Source organism: Halichoerus grypus, chromosome 4 (assembly GCF_964656455.1).
Source record: "Halichoerus grypus chromosome 4, mHalGry1.hap1.1, whole genome shotgun sequence".
Classification (NCBI taxonomy): Eukaryota; Metazoa; Chordata; class Mammalia; order Carnivora; family Phocidae; genus Halichoerus; species Halichoerus grypus.
The window spans coordinates 107,379,266-107,400,284 of NC_135715.1; the positions used below are offsets into that span (position 1 = coordinate 107,379,266).

The following is a 21,019-nucleotide window of genomic DNA, read 5'->3' on the forward strand; positions in this document are numbered from 1 at the left end:
GATGGCACTGGGAAAGTAGTTTTGGGGCCAGATAATGAAGTAATTTGTATGCTAAAGTAAAGGGTTGTACATTATACATAGGCATTGGGAAAACATTAATTAGATGAGCTATATAATCAACTTTATATTTTAAACCTAAATAAACACAAACACAAAAATAGATTGGTGAAAGTAGAGAAGAGATCCTGGAAAATTAGTTATGTGCTAATTTCACAAGAGAAACTGTATTTTAATGCCATCATATTTTGAACTAAGTCAGTGGTAGTGCAGATGGAGAAGAGAGAATGGACTGAAATGTTTAAGAACCAGAAGAGACAACATGTGAAGACTGGATAGATGGAAATGAATGGTGCTATACTAAAATAAGAATAAGTGCTATAATAAAAATATGTATTTGGTCTTTATCCTCAGTTTCTGGCACAGAGTTCCTAAAGCCCTTGCAATTTTCTGAGCAATAAAAGTGTCTTTTGTTATTTATGAGCCGTTTTGGAATATACCTTAGTCTATGCCCATGAGGTGACTCAGGGTGGGGCCACTAGATAATGTCAGGATGGAGAGGCTCCTCACCAGAAAGACCAAAGGCATGATTAAAGGGTGGGAACTCTCAGCCCACTCTCTGAACACCACGCTAAGAAAAGAGTTTACTAAGGAAAAGCAAAAATATTCCTGAGTAGTTAAGGAGCCATTTAAATTGGGAAACTATGCATTTGTATGGCATTAATTTACACTTTTCTCAGATTTCTTTGGCTTCATATAACAGCTTGCATTCGTGGATGGTTTGTTTGAAGTAAGTTGCTTTGGGAATAAAAAGAATAGTTTTTGAAGCTAAGTTTACAGTGATAATGAAAGAAATTAAATCTTGTATTTGGTAAAATCCAGCCCCTAGTGGCAGAAATGATTCTTCTCCATTTTCACAGATTTTTTTCAACCTTAATTTTATTGATTCTTATTTTAGCTTTTCTGACATGATTATGCTATCCAGGAGAGCAATATGAGTAATGATTTTTTTTTGTTCTTTTTAGCCAGAATGCACTGCTATGACATTCATGTAACTCCACAAAATTGGCCGCAAAGGAATAGGCATGTCATTACTTACAATGCTGCCTTCTTTCTCGCTCTAAGGACAGAAAATACCCTGGATATATGGCTTCAGGAAAGCATAAATGATGCTCGTATCTGGCCATCCAGGGGCTCAGAGAAAGTAAAAAGAGCTCCTCTTTCAGTTGTGACCTTCCATACTGATTGATGTGTAATTCCTTATTAATGTTCAAAAGAAGATATTGATTATGGTTATTTTTATGGATCCAATTAGGAGGTTGAGGAGAAAGAGATCCATGCAAAAGGAGCTGAAAATCCTGACTACTATAGGACTCAGTTGTAGCAAAAGGGTAAAGATGCTGTATAGGTATATTAACCTCCCCTGTGTGAATGGAAAGAGCTGTTTTGAACTGGAAATTGCATGCATGTGTGCATGCATGCAGAAGTACTATTCATATACGGCTGACTTTTGTGCTTATAAGGTGTCTAATGTTGCCAGATCTTCTGATTTTTTTTCAGATAGTCTGAACTTTTGTGTGCAATGTTCTGATTTTTAAATGTTGGTTTAAAGTTGGTGTGAGTCAAATAAGTATACCAGTTTCGTCCACCTATTGTCAGATTAAATAGTCTCCGAGTATAACTAACATTTAATAATAAATGTTCCTATAATATTTGTATTATGCAGAAAACAAACAAATAACAAATGAAAAATTCAAGCCCCAGATGTACATTAAAAAGCAGTGAACCTCTCCAAGACAAGAATAAGTGGACTCTGCAGACCTGAGCGTTAGTCCCAATTCTATTGCTAAGAAGATGTGTAGGACTTAAGTAAATCACTTAATTTCTCAGGGTCTCGCTTCTCTCACTTCTGTCACTAGAATTTTGAACAATATTCTCTCCGAGGACTCTTTCAACTTTAAGATTCTGTTTCTAGGTAAAAGTGATAATATTAAAGCAAAGGTTTAAAGCAATTGGCAAAGTACCAATTTTTTTTTTGTAAAATAGTCTGTTTATTAGTGGCTCTAGCAATGCAGATATTCTTTGATTTTATATATAGATTCTATATTTTATGCTTTCTATATATAGATTCTAAATGCTATATAAAATGATGTAAGGATATATCAGATTTATATACATACACTAACATATATATATAACAGAAGTTAATAGAATGAAGAAGTAACCTAGAATTGTTCAGTATGGCAGAGTGGAGTCATTTCAGAGAGTAAACATGTGCTGTGGAACATTCACAAAAGCAAGAATTAAGACATTAAAAATACAGATAAATATGTTTATGTTCATTATTGCTGTTGGTAAAATGCCAACTGCCAGAATTACCAATGCAAAAAATGGAAAAATGGAAAAGAACATTGCATGATATTATTAACCCAGCTTAGTTAATAACAAATGTCTATTACCCTGCAGCTGTGTAACTGGTAGAAAACATCTAGGAAGTTAAAACCGTTAAATCCAGTGATTTCATTGTTAACCCAAACCACTTCCCATTGTTGACATTTCCCATATTTGACATTATTGAAATCTGAATTGAAAACTGATTGGTAAAAATGCGTATCTCTTATGTTTATGTGTATGACTTATGTAGTAGTATCATCTTTTAAATCTCAAGAAACAAAAAAATGTTAGTATAAACACTGTGTGAAGCATATGGTAGGTGCTCAAAGATACTTGATTAATTTGTTAACTAAGCTTTTGTAAAAAAAAAAAAAATGAATAGAATCATATGTCATACTTACCTCTACAACTTTTTCCATCTTCTTTTACTTCAAATCCATCCTCACAGTAACATCTTGTACTATTTCTGACCATTGCACATCTATACTGACAATTCAACTGCTGGCAATTAGGTAATAGTTCTGGAGAAGAAAAACAAAGACACTAGTCAAGATAACTGTGCACACATGCGTCCTATTTAAATTTAAATATTGTTAATATTTACTCAGGGCATAACCACAAGAATATAGTTCTGATTGGTCTCCTTGAAAATTTCTGTGATTGGTTGAGAAAACAAACAACTATTCCCTCTAAAATATGTTGGCTTGTATTTGTTTGAAGTATTGTTAACAAAATTTCAGATGTTCGGTCTTCCACTTTTAGCTTATTATGTATGTTCAAAGTCACAAATCTTTTCAAATTCTGGTAAATTAAATTATTTCAAGAGGAAAAATGTCAACTCAGTGGTTGATTTCAACATTTATGCATTTCTTACCTGACACATTAATTGATTTTCTATCTTTTAAGGACTTGTTTTGATTTATAATCCATGTGTAACCTTCGTAGCAATCAATGTGAATATATTCCATTTCAATAATTTATCTTTCATTGGTGACAAACTATTAGACAAATACTGGACATAATATATTTCATTATATCTGAACTCTTTCAGAGCAAATACATCATTGAAGCAAAAGTTAGCAAACCCTCAGAGTAGATTAGAATTCAATATGATAAATGCATGAAACAGAGATGAAGTGACAGAAACATATTCATTGCACAAATAATTTCTAACAAGAATAAGATTTGCTAAACTAGAAAAATATATGGATAAAATGTGTGACTGATTTTGCTGTCTGAAAATAGAGGTATTAATGGATTGCAGCAATCTCTTTTTTCCCCTGGGGAGAAAAATAAGATCTTTGAAGACTAAGGTCATATGATTCAAAATATGTTGATAATGCTACAAGTTTAGCTGATGCTTCAGAAAAAAAAATATCATAAAAGTATATGAATGGTTCAATGTGGAAAAGAACAGCTAGAACATTCCAAATTGAAAATTTGCTAGTTTACTATCTAAAGTATGTTCTTAGCCCAATTATTTTTCAACTCTTTCATGCAATTATTTCATGCATCTTCCCTTCTTAAAACCCCAAATCTTTTTCCTAATGGTCTCTCACATATTATGATCTTGCTTCCTACTTTTCCTGAGATAAATGAAGCAATAAAAGAGATTTTCCACAGATTTATGCTTCACATTTACCTACCACTGCATATGCTTGTCCTTGCTTTTCAAACTTGGTTGAATTCATAATCAAAGCCTAACTCCAATCCCTGTGCACGAATCCTATGCCCTCTCACCTATTCAAGGATATCACCTCAGCTCTTCTTTGCTTCCTCTCATTATTATTTTTTTAAAATAATTGATACTAGATCAAACAAGAACCCATCTCTTTTTGACAATTAAAAATTTTTGGAATACAGTCATGCCCATTTGTTTACATATTGCCCATGGCTGCTTTTACACTACAAAAGCATAGGTGACTCATTGCCTCAGAGACCTATAAGCCCCAAGGCCTGAAGTATTTACTATAGCCCCTACAGAAAGTTTTCTGACCCCTGTATTAGCTCTTTTTCAGCATCAAACATGCTCTTAACTTTTCCCCAACTTAAAAGCAAAAACCCTGACCTCATTTCCTCTACTTGTCACCTTTGCCCAATTTCTCTGTTCCTCTGAATAATAAAACTTACAAAAATAACCCATACCCTTGTTCTTCTCCTCTGTTTCTATATTAAACCCACTGCATCGAGCTTTCACTTCCACTGCTCCACAGAAACTGCTTACATAAATGTTTTCAGTGACCTTGGTGTTGATAAGTGCAATGACCTTTTTTCAGTCCTCATCTTACTTGACCTATCAGCAGTATTTGACAGTTAACTACTTTCTGATACACATTCATGTCGTTGCTTTCAGAGGTCTACACTCTTGAGGTTCCCTTTTTCACAGTCCCCTTTGCAGGGTTCTTTCCATTCTAGTCAACCACGTAAGGTTGGAGTGCCTCGAGGCAGAAATGATGGTCTTTGTCTCTTGTCTATCAATTTGTTACTGGTGTATTCATCAAGTATCATGGCGTCCCCTTCACTGGAACATAACTACTAGTACCATAACTTGAAAGCTAGGTGTGCTCTTGTAAACTTCTAATTTTCACTGCTCTTATTACAATCAATACTTTATATTAAATTTCTTTCTCCTTGAAATACCCAGAAAAATTTCTGTTTCTTTGACATAGATTCAACCAATATGCTGATCAACTATATCTGATTTGTGGGCTTGAATTTTGGCTCATCATTAATTATATGCTAATACAATGTTAATATTTATGTAATGTACAAAGACCAGTAACTTGGTCTGTAAAAATACATTATTAATAAAAAATACAGACTAAATGGTTCCTTGGAAATTAGGGCATTTTTGTTTTGCTTTATGGTAGTTATTTACATTTTAGTTTCCCTCACTAGTATCTACAGCTACAAATTATAAACCTAACATATATCAAGTTCTTTAAATATGCAATCTCTTTGAAACCCCATAACAGTCAAACTTGCAGATATTATTGTAATTTACATTTTACAGATGAGGGAACTGATGGTTAATAATTATCCCAACATTATATAGCAAAAATATATGACAGAGTTGCCATTCAAAACAAGGTCAGTCTGCCTACAGAGCCTATGTTTTTAATAATGCCTCTAATTCCCAATGTACAATATGGTGATGGTTAGAAACATAGTGTATTTTATTTTTATTTTTCATTCTAGGTTTAGTAGTGTGCTATAGATCAGGTGTTTTATAATTTTTATAGGATGAATGAATCAATGAAATATTAACTCTAGGATGAGGATTAACACTCTCAGGTGTCATTTCTAGTCCATTAAATTAAAGTAGGTCCTAAAGATAGCTCATTTACATCTTCAAATTAGGTAATTGAGTTGTCAAATCTTGTTTGATTATGGTGGAATCAGTCCAAAAGTGCCTTGAATATATATGCTACTTTAGTTCAATTTTGATTGAGCACCTAGTCAATGCTAAACACTCTGCTGGGGTTCTACACATGCAAAATTACTTTACACAAATTAAGGAATTAACAACATGAGTGTGGAAGTGGGTGGGGTTAGGTGGGAAGGATAACAATGTAAACAACGGTCATAATTCAAAGTAGAAAAATTCATATGCTAAATAAAAATACAAGTGACATGAGCTGGAAAGAGAAGGAATCCTCCAGAGACTGAAAAGAGCATAGATAATATGGAAAACAGTTGTGAAAAAAGTTTAATTTAAGCTGAAATTTAAAAGATAAGAAGAGTTCGGTAGACAAAATTTATGAGAGTGCATTCCAGATAAAGAAGACAATATGAGAAAATAAATTAAAAGACAGGAAAGCATACAAGAAATACAGACAATGATAAATAACTGTGTGGCTAAACCACAGTGTTTGATATGGCAGGAAATGGGGCTGGAATTGTTTGGGGCCAAATCAAGGCGGATTAATTCTTTGATTAAGTAGACTTTTCTGTTTTGATAATGAGAGTCATTGCTAGTAATTGAGGACCAAAGTGTTAGTTAGTACCTAATAGCAGGGAGAAAGATGAGTGAAATATTGTAAGGAAGAAAAGCTATCTAAAAGACTAGACATGGCAAAGGCACAAGTATGAAGATTTAGATGAATGGATGGCCAAACACTTGGTGAAAGCATAATGACAGTGAGTTAATAGTACCAAGAAAATGAATTAAGAATAACAGGAGGACTAGAAGTTTGGGGGAAAATACTAAGTTTGCCTTTGACAGTTTAGTTTCAAATGTTGACAAGAATGGCCAGGAGAGAGTTGAGAATTTGAGTCTTTCTAAGAAGAGAAGTCTGGACTGGAGATGTAGCTTTGGAAGTCACAGATGTAAAGTGGGTAATTAAAGCCTGAAAAGGAAAGAATCATTCCTTATAAGGAATATTTATAATACAAATAAACCCCAAAGAACTTTTATATGTGAAAGGCAAGCAGAAGAACCATCAACAAAGAAAACCGAGAAATAATCAAATATATAGATGGGAGAAGCTGAAAAGCTTCACAAAATCTAAGGAGGAAGAAGAGTTCATGGAAGTAACTAGAGCAATAAATGTTAAATCCTTAGGAAATATTTCTGGATGAAACCTAAAAAATGCATTGCATTTTATAATAGGATCAATTAAGACCCTTAAAAAAGGTTTCAGTGGAACAGAGAGGATAGAGATAAATGTAGTAGTAAGGGGTTGGGACAGAAAAAGGAAATAGGAAAGGTTTCTCATAGAAAAGAATTAAATATATTATGAGATAAAGAGAATAAAGGTAGGGGTTTGACCTAATTTATTTAATCTGTACCTTAAGGCAGGCATGTTATCTCAGTACCTTAAATGTATTATTTTTTTTTTTTCCATTTAATTTCTATAGCCCAATTCCTTGTTTTCCCTCTCAATTCAAAGTACAAAATCCACAGACCATTGGTTTCATCTTTCTGCTCTCTCCAGTCTTGAAATATCTGGAATATGCCTGCTAAGAATAGTTACCAACATGGGGATAGTGTTGGGGAGAATTAAGGAAAAATGAGAGAAAATGGGGGAAAACTGGGTATGAAAGACTGGACCTCACACATGGTTTAGAGTGTTAGGTGGGGTCTAGTGGTTGAAAATAGCAAAAGAGACAAGGGCAACTCAGCTTGTGATTCATCAAATGAGAGCTCGTGTGTATGTGCAAAGAGATTGAAAGCATGATATCAGGTGCAATGGTAACTAGTGATTCTTCTAACAGATCATGAAGAATTTTGAAGAACTAACAACATGAAAAAGAAAATTTAAAATTTGACTTAACTCTGGGAAAGCAATACTAATTACTGTAATGTTATCTATTTGAGCTGCTTACCATTTATGCTTAATTACATGCAACACTATAATGCTTATGTAGATAATTAAAAATGCATCAGATTAATTTTGTTAGAAAGCTTATTTGGGTAGAACAGAAATTCTGTACTTCAATTATCAGTCTTCATAGAGTGCTTTACATGAAGCATGCTCATTGGTTCATGTAACATTATCATTGGTTTGGATCTTAGGTTGAAGTAGGAAGACCACTAGCATCTAAGGTAATGAAATACGCAAGCTTGAATCCAGATATGTTTGTTTTTTTTTTAATTTTATTTATTTGACAGAATGAGAGAGGGAGAGAGAGAAAACACAAGCAGGCAGAGCAGGAGAGGGAGAAGCAGGCTCCCCGCTGAGCCGGGAGCTGGGGCTCATCCTAGGACCCTGGGATTATGACCTGAGCCAAAGGCAGACACCTAACCACCTGAGCCACCCAGGGGCCCCTGAATCCAGATATGTAATATAGTATTTGATCTGTATTTCTCAGCATTATTATAAAAGTGTCTTTTTTTAACGAAAGGAGAGGAGCTATTATTTCAGGAATCAAATCTAATTCAACTGATGGGGACTCTCCTAACACAGACCCACTCCATTCTGTGGTATTTAAGGAATCTTTTTTATGCTTTTTTTCAAAGTTGTATAAGAGATTATAAAAATGTGAATATATCTTCTCTATCAAATGCAAGCGGACATCTTACAAGTAATGGATAACTTTGAGGCACCAAGCTTCTAAGAAATAGATTCAAGAAATATATTTCTAGATTTGTATTACTAATAAATAGCAACAGGGATTCTAGAAGGATAGAAAATTATTTCATACTAAACCTCATATCTCTTTCACTGCTTTGTTTCTTTTTTCTAAATCATAGCACAGTATTATAATTAAGGCCTTAAGCACTGGAGCTAGAGTACCTAGGCTCCAACCCTGGTGTTACTAATTTCAGGCTATGTGAGTGTGGCAAAAAACAGCCAATGTTCACCAATCCTGTTTCCTCTTCCTGAGCAAGTAAAAAGATTAATTTTCCCAGTTGACTTGCATTTGGTTGGAGCCATATATCTGGTTTCTAGATAATGTAATATATGCAAAATTAGTGGGTGCCGCTTTCTGACCTTGGCTCTAAAGCATTCTGATGACCTCCTACTCTCTCTTTACTTACTTGTCAGCCCTCTGGATGCAAAGAAGCCAACAGAAGACTCATAGAACTTTGTGCCAACAGGCCTAAACTGGAAGAAGCCTGAAATAGTAAGCATCCATTAATGACCCATTTGGATGTTGATATGAGTGAAAATTTGGATTTTTGTTGCATACAACCCCTGAGGTACCAGGGTAGTTTTTACATAATATTACGGTGATGGGCAGATTATTTAAGCTCTCTATACTTATTTTTCCTTATCTCTAAAATGGGGATAAATAATAGAAACTACCTCATAGGGTTGTTGGGAGGCTTAAATGAGGTAAATTATGCAAAGTTCTTAAAATAGTGCCTGACACATGTCATTCTTTGTATTATTATTTTTTTATTCTGTTACCATTTAAGTTATATCTATTGTCGGTATTCTTGCCATAATTTATGTAAGTTTCAAGCAACTTGGAGGTATGTTTTTTTTCTATAATAGAATGATTTTCTCCTTCATGCCTTTAATTATGGGTGTTACATGACATAGTTCTAGTTTTGCCCCCAAATCACTTGTGCATTGTTCGATGTCTTTTGGTGGAGGTACTTTTATTTTTTGGTAAATTCTCCTAAAATCTTGACCTGAATGAAAAATCTCCAACAGGGAAATACTAACCATAGGAAATGAAGATTTTTTTCTCTACTGGCTAACTGGTTTCTATAAAATATAAATACTACTCTCTGAAGCAATGTACATGCACATTTAATTTGCTACATAAGCACGGACCAATTAATAAATCAAACAAGACATTTTTACCAAATACTTATGCTAATCTGCATAGTCCTAAGGAGTTGTTATGCTCTTTTAACAGCATTGGGATTTAGAACACATTTCCACAAAATTTGCAGGTTTATAATTTAGGAAACACATAGAGATAAATTTTGCTAACCTGCCTCAGAGTAAAAACAGGACAGTAGAAAAGGCGATTTGAAGCGGATAACCAGATTCCAAAAATCACAAGTTATTACTATTAGGAGGTTTCTCCCCTGATTAGTTTAGTTTATATAAATATCCCTAAGCCAGAGAACTATTGTTTGCAGTCTTGTATGTGTAGCTATTGGTTCAATCCAAGGTGTAGTCCATAGCGTTATGCTGGCTGCCTTTATGACCTATAATTGAACAATTCACATAGATCGCAATTCACATTGATGTATTGGACTTAGCAGGACACTGAGAACACAACTGTGCTATTTTATTCATGTGCTTCTGGGTTACATGTTTCTCCCTGAGAAGAAATTAGAACTTTTATGAACTCTTTGGAAATACCAAAAAATATAGGCACTTTCTAAATACATAAGTTATCTGAGACATTATTTTATAAAATGGGATAATGTTTAATTCTCAATTTTAGTAATCAAATCACTCCTTGAATTTGGCTTATACAAAAATGCCTTTTAACCAACAACTATAATCATAGTTCTAAGGAAAAAAAAAATAATTTCCTCATGTAGCACATTAAAGTATTTCACTCACTTTTTATACTTGGAGATTGAAAAGCTGATGCAGCTACTTACCATGCCAGAGAGTCCCTCTTGTCAGCAGGACGTATGCTTGACATATTTAGAATGGTGATAATTTGTGTCACATCATTCATCCTCTCACCCCTGTTTCCTTGGCCTACTAAAATGCAGTGTGAGCTGGCTTGCAGAGATTAGGTTGCCTCTCATGACTACTAATGTGGATTTCTTCAGAATTCTTTGCTTAGTGCTAAACCACAGTCCTGGCTTCAATTTTTTTGTGTGTTCTCATATATAAAGATACAACATTAAGGCAATTTTTTTTAGTTATCATTTTTAGTTCTATTTTTGTTGTTATGGTATAAATGTACATATAGTAAAATTTGTTCCTTTTATGTAGAGTTCTGTGAGTTTTGAAAAACACATGCAGTTTTTCCAATAGCACCACCAAGATACAGAACAGGACCATGATCCAAGATATTTTCCTGTGCCCCTCTATAGCCAGTTCATTTCCCCACTGCCAGATTTGGCAATCACTGGTCTTTTTCCATCTCAATAGTTCTGCCTTCTCCAGCATGTGATAGAAATGGAATCATCCGGCCTGCAGCATCTTTAGTTAGCATAATGTATTTGAGACTCAGCCATATTACCTTATCAGTAGTTCCCTCCGTTTTATTGCTGAATAGTATTCCATTGGATGAATGTATCTCCGTTTATTTACCCATTTCACAAGTGACAGATATTTAAGTCACTTTTAGAGTCGAATAAAGTTGCTATAAACATTCACATGTAAATTCAGGTAAATACAGATTATCGTTTCATTTGAGTAAATCTGAGATTGCTGGTTTATATGGTAAAATGATGTTTTACTTTATAAGAAACTATCAAATTGGTTTCCCAAGTAGCTTTTCCACTTTGCATTTCCACTACCAATATATGAATCATCCAGTTGCTTGGCCTTCTGCCCAATACTAATTATCATCAGCTTTTAATTTAATTTTAATTTTTAGTCACTTTATTAGGTATGGAATGGTACCTTATTGTAGTTTTAATTTGCTTTTCCTAATGACTAATGATATTGAACATCTTTTCATATATTTTTATATATTTTTCATATATTTTCACATATTTTTGGTGATGTGTCTGATCAAAACTTCACCCACTTTTTATTAGGTTGTTTGTTTTATTAGGTTGTTTGTTTTCTTACTGAGTTTTGTCTATTTAATAAATGGACATGAAAAAACTGTTATTTTATAATTTTAATTTTTCATATTAATATTGCGTAAGGATCTACTCTCTTTCAACAAGGAAAAGCAAAATTCTCTATAATTTAGATGTACTGTTATGAGGTGGAAGCTGTAGGCTCTCATGTGGTCTGAGAAAATATTCTGTGAATTGAGTCTGGGGTTTATAACAGATTATACTTTTTTTTTCTTTTTAATGATGTTTGTGTGTGTGTACATGTGCCTTCAACATCCATTTTGGTAGTTGCATATTATTCCATTTATAGATAATAAGTAATTTAATCAGACAATTGCCTGCTGAAACACATCTAGTTTATATGGTAAACATAGCTATCTGTTTAATAAATACTTTCACAGGGTGCCTGGGTGGCTCAGTCAGTTGAGTGTTGCACTCTTGCTTTCAGCTCAGGTCATGGTCTCCGGCGGGTCATGGGATCAAGCCTGGCACTGGGCTCCATGCTTGGCATGGGGGTCTGCTTGGAATTCTTTCTCCCTTTACCCCTCCCCTTGCTCTCACATACTCTCTCTCTAAAATAAATTAAGTAAAAATATATATATTTTAATTTATATATAAATTTTAATATATAACAAAATTTATACATAAATTATATACTTATATAATATATTTAAAAATATATATATATTTTTTTTACTCTTCCCTCTATACTGCTGAGATGTTTCTAAGAAGCGGTTATCCAGCCAGAGTAACCTTTGCTCTACTTTCACCTGGTTAGGACCTTATAACTAATTCTCACTAGAACATGTGTGGACATGATCTGTATTACTTCTACATTGGAAGATTAAGAGTGCATGTCTTCTCTGCACACATATTCTTTTATTCTCTTATTTACTGTCTGGAAAAAGGATTTTACTGTTCTGCTTTTCATGCTGTTTTCTCATATATTTCTCCATCTATACCAGGAATACAACTTTGAGTTACGCTTTGAAATGTATACACATATGCTTTGAAATGTATAAGCAAAAGCTAAACCAAAGTAACACGAACAACTTGAGAGTGTACTGCACCAATGCTAAGAGATTTTTCCCATTTTATGCTTTGTTGCAAACCAAGGGTTTACTCAGAAAAGCAGTTCCAATTATCCCAACTCATTGGCTAACACAGACTAAAGAACTGTTTATTTTGGATCTTCAAATAAAACCATTTCTAACAACTTAGCAACTTTAGGTTCTGATTTCTTTTGAAACTCTTTACTGTAAATGGCATTCAGCATTCTAAAACTCAATATGCAAAACTTTTAAAGTTTTTATTGTATAGAATATTAAAATCTAGTACCAAGACACAATCAAATGAGAAGTGATTCATTTATGTTATGAAAAGACAGACTTGGTCTCCATATCCACTGACAAATCTTGCTAAATAATTAACCTATAATCTGCAGCATTTGTACAACAAAAAATGTTTACCTCAGTTTTATCTATAAGAGGATATGAGACGATAAAACAACACATGCTTGCGTGGAGTTTTCTTCTTAGAACAATATGAGGATAATGACATCACTAACTTCATAGGGATGGTGTGAGTTTTAAACACAGTGATTGAATAGAAGTGCTTAGTTGTCTGACACATTGTAAATACATTATAGGTTGGCAGTTATATTATTGCCATTATAAATCATCAACTACATCTCCACCAATAAAATCCAGTAATTTTCACTTCCATCTTTTCTTTATATAAAGAGATCGGAGACACATGTTATCATAAAATGCACTTAAGTCTTCTTAAAGGTGGAAAACATATCTATTTGTGGTATCTCTTACCAGGTATTTAACTATTGACTAGATTCTTAACCTTTCTGAGCCTTAGCTTCCAAACTAGAAAATGTCTTGATAAGATTTTATGAATATTAAAAGGCACGGTGAGTGTAAACATGCTTTATAATTAGTAGAGTATCATATAAATGGTGAGATTTGGACTGGTATAGGGAGAGAGAAGGGAGAGAAAGCTTAGAGTTCTAGGTGCATTGGATTGGTGAAGCCAAACTGTTCTGTGGTTTATACATCTTGTTTTAGTGTTTTGCATTTGATTTTACAGTAAGGATGGCATGCTAGATTTATTAATAATAAGCTAACCAATATCAGGTCTTTGCCTGGTTCAATATATTTAATGCAACCATGGAAAACTACGCTTGAAGGCAAAAAAGATTAAGCAAATTTACCACAAGTCCCAGGGAAAAATACAATTACTAAGTAGAAATTGCAGATATCTAGTAATGGGGTTTTTCATGTCTAGAGGTAGAAGAGTAAAAAATGAATATATAGTGAAAGGACAGTATACATATAAATTATATAAGTGTATTACACACCTATGTAAGACAAACATAATAAGATGGAGGTAGTAATAACAATTGGGTTAGAAGAGGTGAGGCAGCATGAATAAAGAAACATCCTTTGTACAGGGAATTCATAACTTCTAGCAATTTCTGCATATTTAGTAGGTAAGAAGTACTTGTGACGAAATCTATTTGGAAAGTGAAGGTAGAGGTTTTTTTCCCTGTAAAGGACAAACATTGTCCTCTTAAATCCTTATATTATTCCCAGACTGTAGGAGGCACCAATAACCTTGGTAATGTTGAACACAGGTTCAACACTATGAGAATGAACAAAGGAAATGCAACACAGTGCCTGGCATATATCAGGTCAGAAAGTTCTCTCTATGTTAAACACGTCAATTAAGCACTCCTATTCACCTCTATACTTCGCAAAATCCTCAATAAAATGAAGATAAGAAAGACTCAAGCCCACAAGAAGAAAGAGAATAAGAAAGAAGACTAAAACAGACAAAGGATGTCAACAAAACTTTAGAAGCAAAGAAGCAATAAATGAGGGTTCACTAACTTAGCCCTTTATAGGGCTTAGGTAGTAAAATCTTCTAAGTTAAGGATTGAAGGAGATGAGAAGAATGATGATCAAGGCTGCTGCATTCTAAGCACATAGATTGTGCACTGCAAAACTCCAGGGGGCGCTATTTAAAAAAAAAAACTTTGATATGAATTGAACTCAAGTTGTACAACATGGAAGTCCTCAGAACAGAGCCAAAACACAAGTGTATACAACACCAAAATTCTGGACAGGCTCAAAAATTGAAGGCACTTCATAGCCCCAAAAGGAGTGGGAGTGGAAATAAGATAGGGTGGGGACGTAAACAGGATTGGCTGAAAGGAAAAGCTAAACTTCCTCACCCTTGCAGCAGAACACTGGAGGTTTATTCTCTGAAGAGACTGAATTAGACTAATTCTTACCTGGAGAACAATAGGTACAGTATTAAAAAAGGGAGTAACACACTCAAAAGGTGAACAGATGAAGAATTCTGGGCTACAACTGCTTTCATCCAGATCATTCACAAGGCAGAGGTCCCAAACCCAGAAAATCAAAGGCAACCACACCCACACCTAGAAAGCCACTAGTAAAGCAGAGCTGTGACTGAGAAAAGTGGCGCAGTGTTCCCATCTTCAGCTCCAGAGCGATGCAGAGATTCTGCCCAGGATGAATGGCAGGCTTGAAGAACAAAGAGCTGTGTTCTTCCCAAGGGGACTGGTTTTATTTGGAACAGTGCACTGGGAAGTTCAAGCCTAAAGGTGGTGTCAAAAACAATGGAGACTTTGGTGGCAATTAATTAAGATAAAGATGATGGCTCCATTGGAACAGCAATCTAAAACATAGGTCAGCTAAAACTGGGGAAAAAGGATGGCTAAGAAGAAGAACTTTTCTAGAGTTGGAACAAAGTTCAAAGTCTACTTCTGAAAAATGGACAAAATTTCATTGAGTAAAACTGTGGAGAGATTTATGCCAAAATGCCTTTTTTAAAAACAATAAAATTAGTGCATGCAAACTGCTGATGATACCGACTGAGGCACACAGCTTAATAGGTCTGGTAAATAGACGATCAAAGAGTGCCCTTAGAAAGCCACTGTCATCCCAGGGTGACCGTGCACATGACCAGGTCTATACCCTATGCGGGGTGACATCAGAGAGTGTACGCTGTGTGGGAAATAAGCTTCACTGAAATAGTCAGTCAAGGTAATAATAAAAAATGAAACATGCAAAACAAACACACCCCACCAATCACTACAGTTAGGGACAGAGAAGAATAGTCTCCTGAGATGTTAAAATATATTATCTAAAATTCCCAGTTTTCAACCAAAATATTATGAGACATGCAAAGAAACAGGGACCTGTGACCCCTACACAAGGAGGAAAAACAACAACAAAAAAAAAAAAACAAGTAAAAGAAATTGCCTTTCAGAGGGCCCAGATGTGAAAGTAAGCAGACAAAGATTTCAAAGCAACTATTGTAAATATGTTAAAAGAACTAAACAAAACAAAAGCTTAAAGAAGAGAATATGATAGTGATAGCGCAGGTGTCAAAAGGAAAAACAGATGAATGGACTTCATCAAAATTAAAAACTTTTGTACATCGAAAGAGACGATCAGTGTGAAAAGGCAACCTATGGAATGGGAGAAAATACATAGAAATAGACTTTAAAATTATATACCTGATAAGGGATTAATATCCGTAATTTATAAAGACTTCTACAGCTCAACAAGAGAAATCAAACACCCCAATTAAAAAATGGGTAAAGAACTTGAATAGACATTTCTCCAAAGAAAATAAATAAATGGCCAATAGTCACATGAAAAGATGTTCAAAATAACTAATCATTAGAGAAACACAAACCAAAACCCAATGAGATACCCTTCACACCCACTAAATGGCTGTTATTAAAAAAAATAAGCTAACAGGAGCACCTGGGAGGCTTAGTCTATTAAATGTTTGACTTAGGGCGCCTGGGTGGCTCAGTCGTTAAGCGTCTGCCTTCGGCTCAGGTCATGATCCCAGGGTCCTGGGATCGAGTCCCACATCGGGCTCCCTGCTCTGCGGGAAGCCTGCTTCTCCCTCTCCCACTCCCCCTGCTTGTGTTCCTGCTCTCGCTATGTCTCTCTCTGTCAAAAAAATAAATAAAATCTTTAAAAAATATATATATAAATAAATAAATAAATAAATAAATAAATAAATAAATGTTTGACTTAGGCTTGGGTCATGATCTTAGGGTCCTGGGATCGAGCCCTGCGTTGGGCTCTGTGCTCAGCGGGGAGTCTGCTTCTTCCTCTTCCTCTGCTCCTCCCCTTGCTTGTGGTCTCTCTCTCTCTTGCTCTCTCTCAAATAAACAAAAAAAATCTTTTAAAAAAACAAGCTAACAGAAAATAACAAGTGTTGTCAAGGATGTGGAGAAATTAGAACCTTGTGTATTACTGGTAGGAATGTAAAATGGTACAGTCACTTATGGAAAACAGTAGGGTGGTTCCTTAGAACGTTAAACATAGAATTACCATATAATGCTGCAATTCTATTCCTGGATATATACCCGAAATAACTGGAAACAGAGATTTGAACATTTATTTGTACACCCATGTGTATGGTAGATCTTTCAAAATAACCAGAAGATAAAAGCAAACTAAATGTACATCACCATTACATGATGATGAATGGATTAAAAAATGTGATATATACATAAAATGGAATATTATTCAGTTTAAAAAAGGAAGGAAATTCTGGCACATGTTCCAATATGGATAAACCTTAAAGATATAATGCTCAGTGTAATAAACAGGTCACAAAAAGAGTAATATTGTATGATTCCACTTAGATGAGGTACCTAGAGTAGTCAAATTCATAGAGACAAAGTAGGATGGTGCTTGCCAGGGGCTGGGGGAAGGGATGGTGATTTACTGTTAAATTTGTATGGAATTTCAAGTTTGGAGAGTTGAAAAATTCGGGATATGGGTGGTAGTGATTGTTGCACAACAATGTGAATGTACTTAATGCCACTGAATTGAAGACTAAAATATGGTTAAAATAGTAAATTTGATGTCCAGTATATGTTACCACAGTAAAAAAAAAGTAGAAAAAAGAAAAGGAAAAAAAAAAAAGTAAAGGCAGCCCTGACAGTACCTTATTATACATTTCTTTTATTTTTTTAAGATTTTATTTATTTATTTCACAGAGAGAGACAGAGAGAGAGATGGAACACAAGCAGGGGGAGTGGGAGAGGGAAAAGCAGGCTTCCCGCCAAGCAGGGAGCCCGATGAGGGGCTCGATCCCAGGACTCTAGGATCATGACTTGAGCCAAAGACAGACGCTTTAACAACTGAGTCACCCAGGTGCCCCCTGACAGTACCTTATTGCAAAGAAAATTACAATAAATCAAATGGAAAATACTGATTTGAAAATAAAAATAGCCAAAATAAAATAATTTAGTAGGAGGGCTTCATAATACATTTGAGCTAACAGAATATTTGGTTAACATGACAATAGATTATGCAATCAGAAGAATGGTTTTATACATATATATATAGAGAGAGAGAGAGAACTATATATGTAGAGATTCATATATATATATATGTATTCTATATATAGAAATATATTCTATATAGAATATCATATATATAGAAACATATAGTATGAATGAACAGTCTGAAAGTGAAAAGTGAAATTAAGAACAATTAGCAAATAGCACCAAACAGAATAAAATGCTTAGGAATTCATTTAGCAAAAGAAGTGTAAGATTTATACACTAAAAAATACAAAATATCATTGATATGAATTAAAGAATATTTAACCAAAGAAAAGGAATTCCATGTTTATGGGTTAGGAGACTTAATAATGTTAAGATGACAATACTTTCCAAATTGATCTACAGATTCAAAGAAATCCTTGGAAAATCTAACTTGCCTTTTCTGCATAAATTGACAAAATGATCTAAAATTCATATGGAAAAGCAAGAGACCCAGAATAGCAAGGAAAAAATACCTCAAAATGGAAGACAAAGTTGGAGAACTCACACTTTCCCATTTCAAAACTTACTACAAAGCTGTAATAATCAAGAGAGTGTGGTACTGGCATGAAATTAGACATGTAGGTCAATGGAACAGAACTGAGAGTCTAGAAATAAACTCTCACAGCTATGTTCAATAGATTTTTTTTATTTTATTTTATTATGTTATGTTAATTACCATACATTACATTATTAGTTTTTGATGTAGTGTTCCATGATTCATTGTTTGCATATAATACCAAGTGCTCCATTCAATACGTGCCCTCTTTAATACCCATCACCAGGCTAACCCATCCCTCCACCCCCTCCGCTCTAGAACCCTCAGTTTGTTTCTCAGAGTCCATAGTCTCTCATGGTTCGTCTCCCCTTCCGATTTCCCCCTCTTCATTTTTCCCTTCCTACTGTCTTCTTTTTTTTTTTTTTTTAACATATAATGTATTATTTGTTTCAGAGGTACAGGTCTGTGATTCATCAGTCTTACACAATTCACAGCACTCACTGTAACAATAGATTTTTAATAAGCTTCCAAAAAATTCAATGGGGAAAGTACAGTTATTTTTTCTTTCTTTGTTTTTGTTTTGCTTTTCTTCTGTAAATGTCTCTAAGCCAACTGGAAATTCATGTGCAACAAGAAAAAAAAAATGAAGTTGGATTCCTGCCTTATACCTCATACAAAAATTAGCCTAAAATGTATTATAGGTCTAAATGTAAAAGCTTAAATGATAAAATTCTTAGAAGAAAACATAGGAGTAAATCTTTAAAGCCTTGCTAGCTATAGCATCAAAAGCACAAGTGACAAAGGGAAAAAAAAAAAAACAGATAAACTGTGCTCAATGTAAAAAAAAAAAAAATGTATGCTTCAAAGAACACCATTAAGAAAGTGAAAAGATGACCCACACAGTGGGAGAAACAATTACAAATAAAACCCAGTAAGAGATTTGTATTGAGATAAATAACACATGATTTTTATAATTTTATAAATAACTTTTATAATTCAATAATAAATTGAATAACCCAATATAAATAACTCAAATAACCAATAGAATTAAGCCAATATAAAAACAGGGAAAGGATATGAATCCACATTTCTCCAAAGAAGCTACACAAATGACCAATAAATACATAAATAGATATTCATTTGTATTCATCAGGCCAATACAAATCAAAACACAATGAAAAGACTTCTTATAAGGATGGTTATAACCATAACAACAGACAGTAACAACTGTTGGGGAGGATGTAGGGAAATTGGAACGAACCATCATTACATTCCTGGTGGGAATGTAAATGATCCAGCCATTTTGGAAACCATTTTGGCATTTCCTCAAAAAATTACACTCAATTTGCCATATGTTCCAGCAATTTTACTCCTATATCTATATATATATACACATATATATACACATATATATATAGGAATAAATATATATATATACCCAAGATGAGTAGAACACCGAAAAACTTGTACATAACTTGTACATAAATATTCATAGCAGCATTATTTATAGTGGCCAAAACCTTGGAAACAACCAAAATGTCTTTCAGTGGATGAATAGGTAAACAAAATGGAATATTATGCAGCCATAAAAAGGATAAGATCTTGCCATTTGTGACAATATGAATGGACCTAGAGGGTATTACATTAAGTGAAATAAATCTGGCTGAGAAAGACAAATACCATATGATTTCACTCATGTGAAATTGAAAAAAACAAATGAATAAAACAAAATCAGAATCAGATCTACAAATACAGAGAGCAACCTGAGAGTTGCCAGAGGGGAGGGGAACAGGGAAATGGGCAAAATGGGTGAAGGGGAGTGGGAGATACTGGCTTCCAGTTGTGAAATGAATAAGTCAGGGGCATAAAAGGCACAGCATAGGGAATATACTTAATAATATTATAATAGCATTATATGGTGACAGATAGTAGGTACACTTGTGGTGATCACAGCATAATGTTTAGAGTTGCTGAATCACTATGTTGTATATCTGCAATTAATGACTATACTCAAATAAAAAAATATATTAAAATTATTTTAAAAAGTAAATTTCTAAAATATTTCATTGCTTGTTTTAGAGCCTAGAAAAATCAGTTCTCTCAATGAAGATGTTGTTCATTCCTTGGTCTCTTCATATATACAAGCTATGAGTTATAATTTGTCTTTCCATGTGAAAATTCTAACAACTCTACCATATTGTAAGCTCCTGAATCACAAAGGTGATATTTTATTATATTCTTGCATAACATCAACTTCCAGCACAATGCTTTCTTTCATTAGCCATTCAAATAAAGAGTTGGTGTTTATAATAATAACAATGATAACAATTTGAACTGAAAGCTACTTTTTAAGTTGGAATCGACTATACATGGTAGTAATATAGACATTTTTTATTAATTGTCAAGCAAACTTAATTATTAATTAACTACTATTGATAATACACTGTGCCAGGTATACCATGATGATCAAAAGCAAGTTTTGCCCTCAGCTGATAGTCTACTGGAGAAACAATCAAATAATGCTAGTGCTTAGTGCTATAAGAGGATTTATAAGAGCACTGGACACAATCAG

The 21,019-nt window shown here is 34.0% G+C and overlaps 1 protein-coding gene across 2 annotated transcripts in view; it reads right to left on the reverse strand.

The window, feature by feature from the left end:
• LRP1B (LDL receptor related protein 1B) overlaps window positions 1–21,019 on the reverse strand; it is a 1,832,840-nt gene that overhangs the window by 980,965 nt on the left and 830,856 nt on the right. For both annotated transcript variants that reach the window (XR_013447098.1, XM_078070743.1), the window contains exon 4: window positions 2,793–2,912. Coding sequence is in view for 1 of the 2 variants with exons in the window: in XM_078070743.1 (XP_077926869.1) it covers window positions 2,793–2,912 (120 nt within the window). In the remaining variant the exon portion in view is untranslated. The remainder of the gene's footprint in view (window positions 1–2,792; window positions 2,913–21,019) is intronic.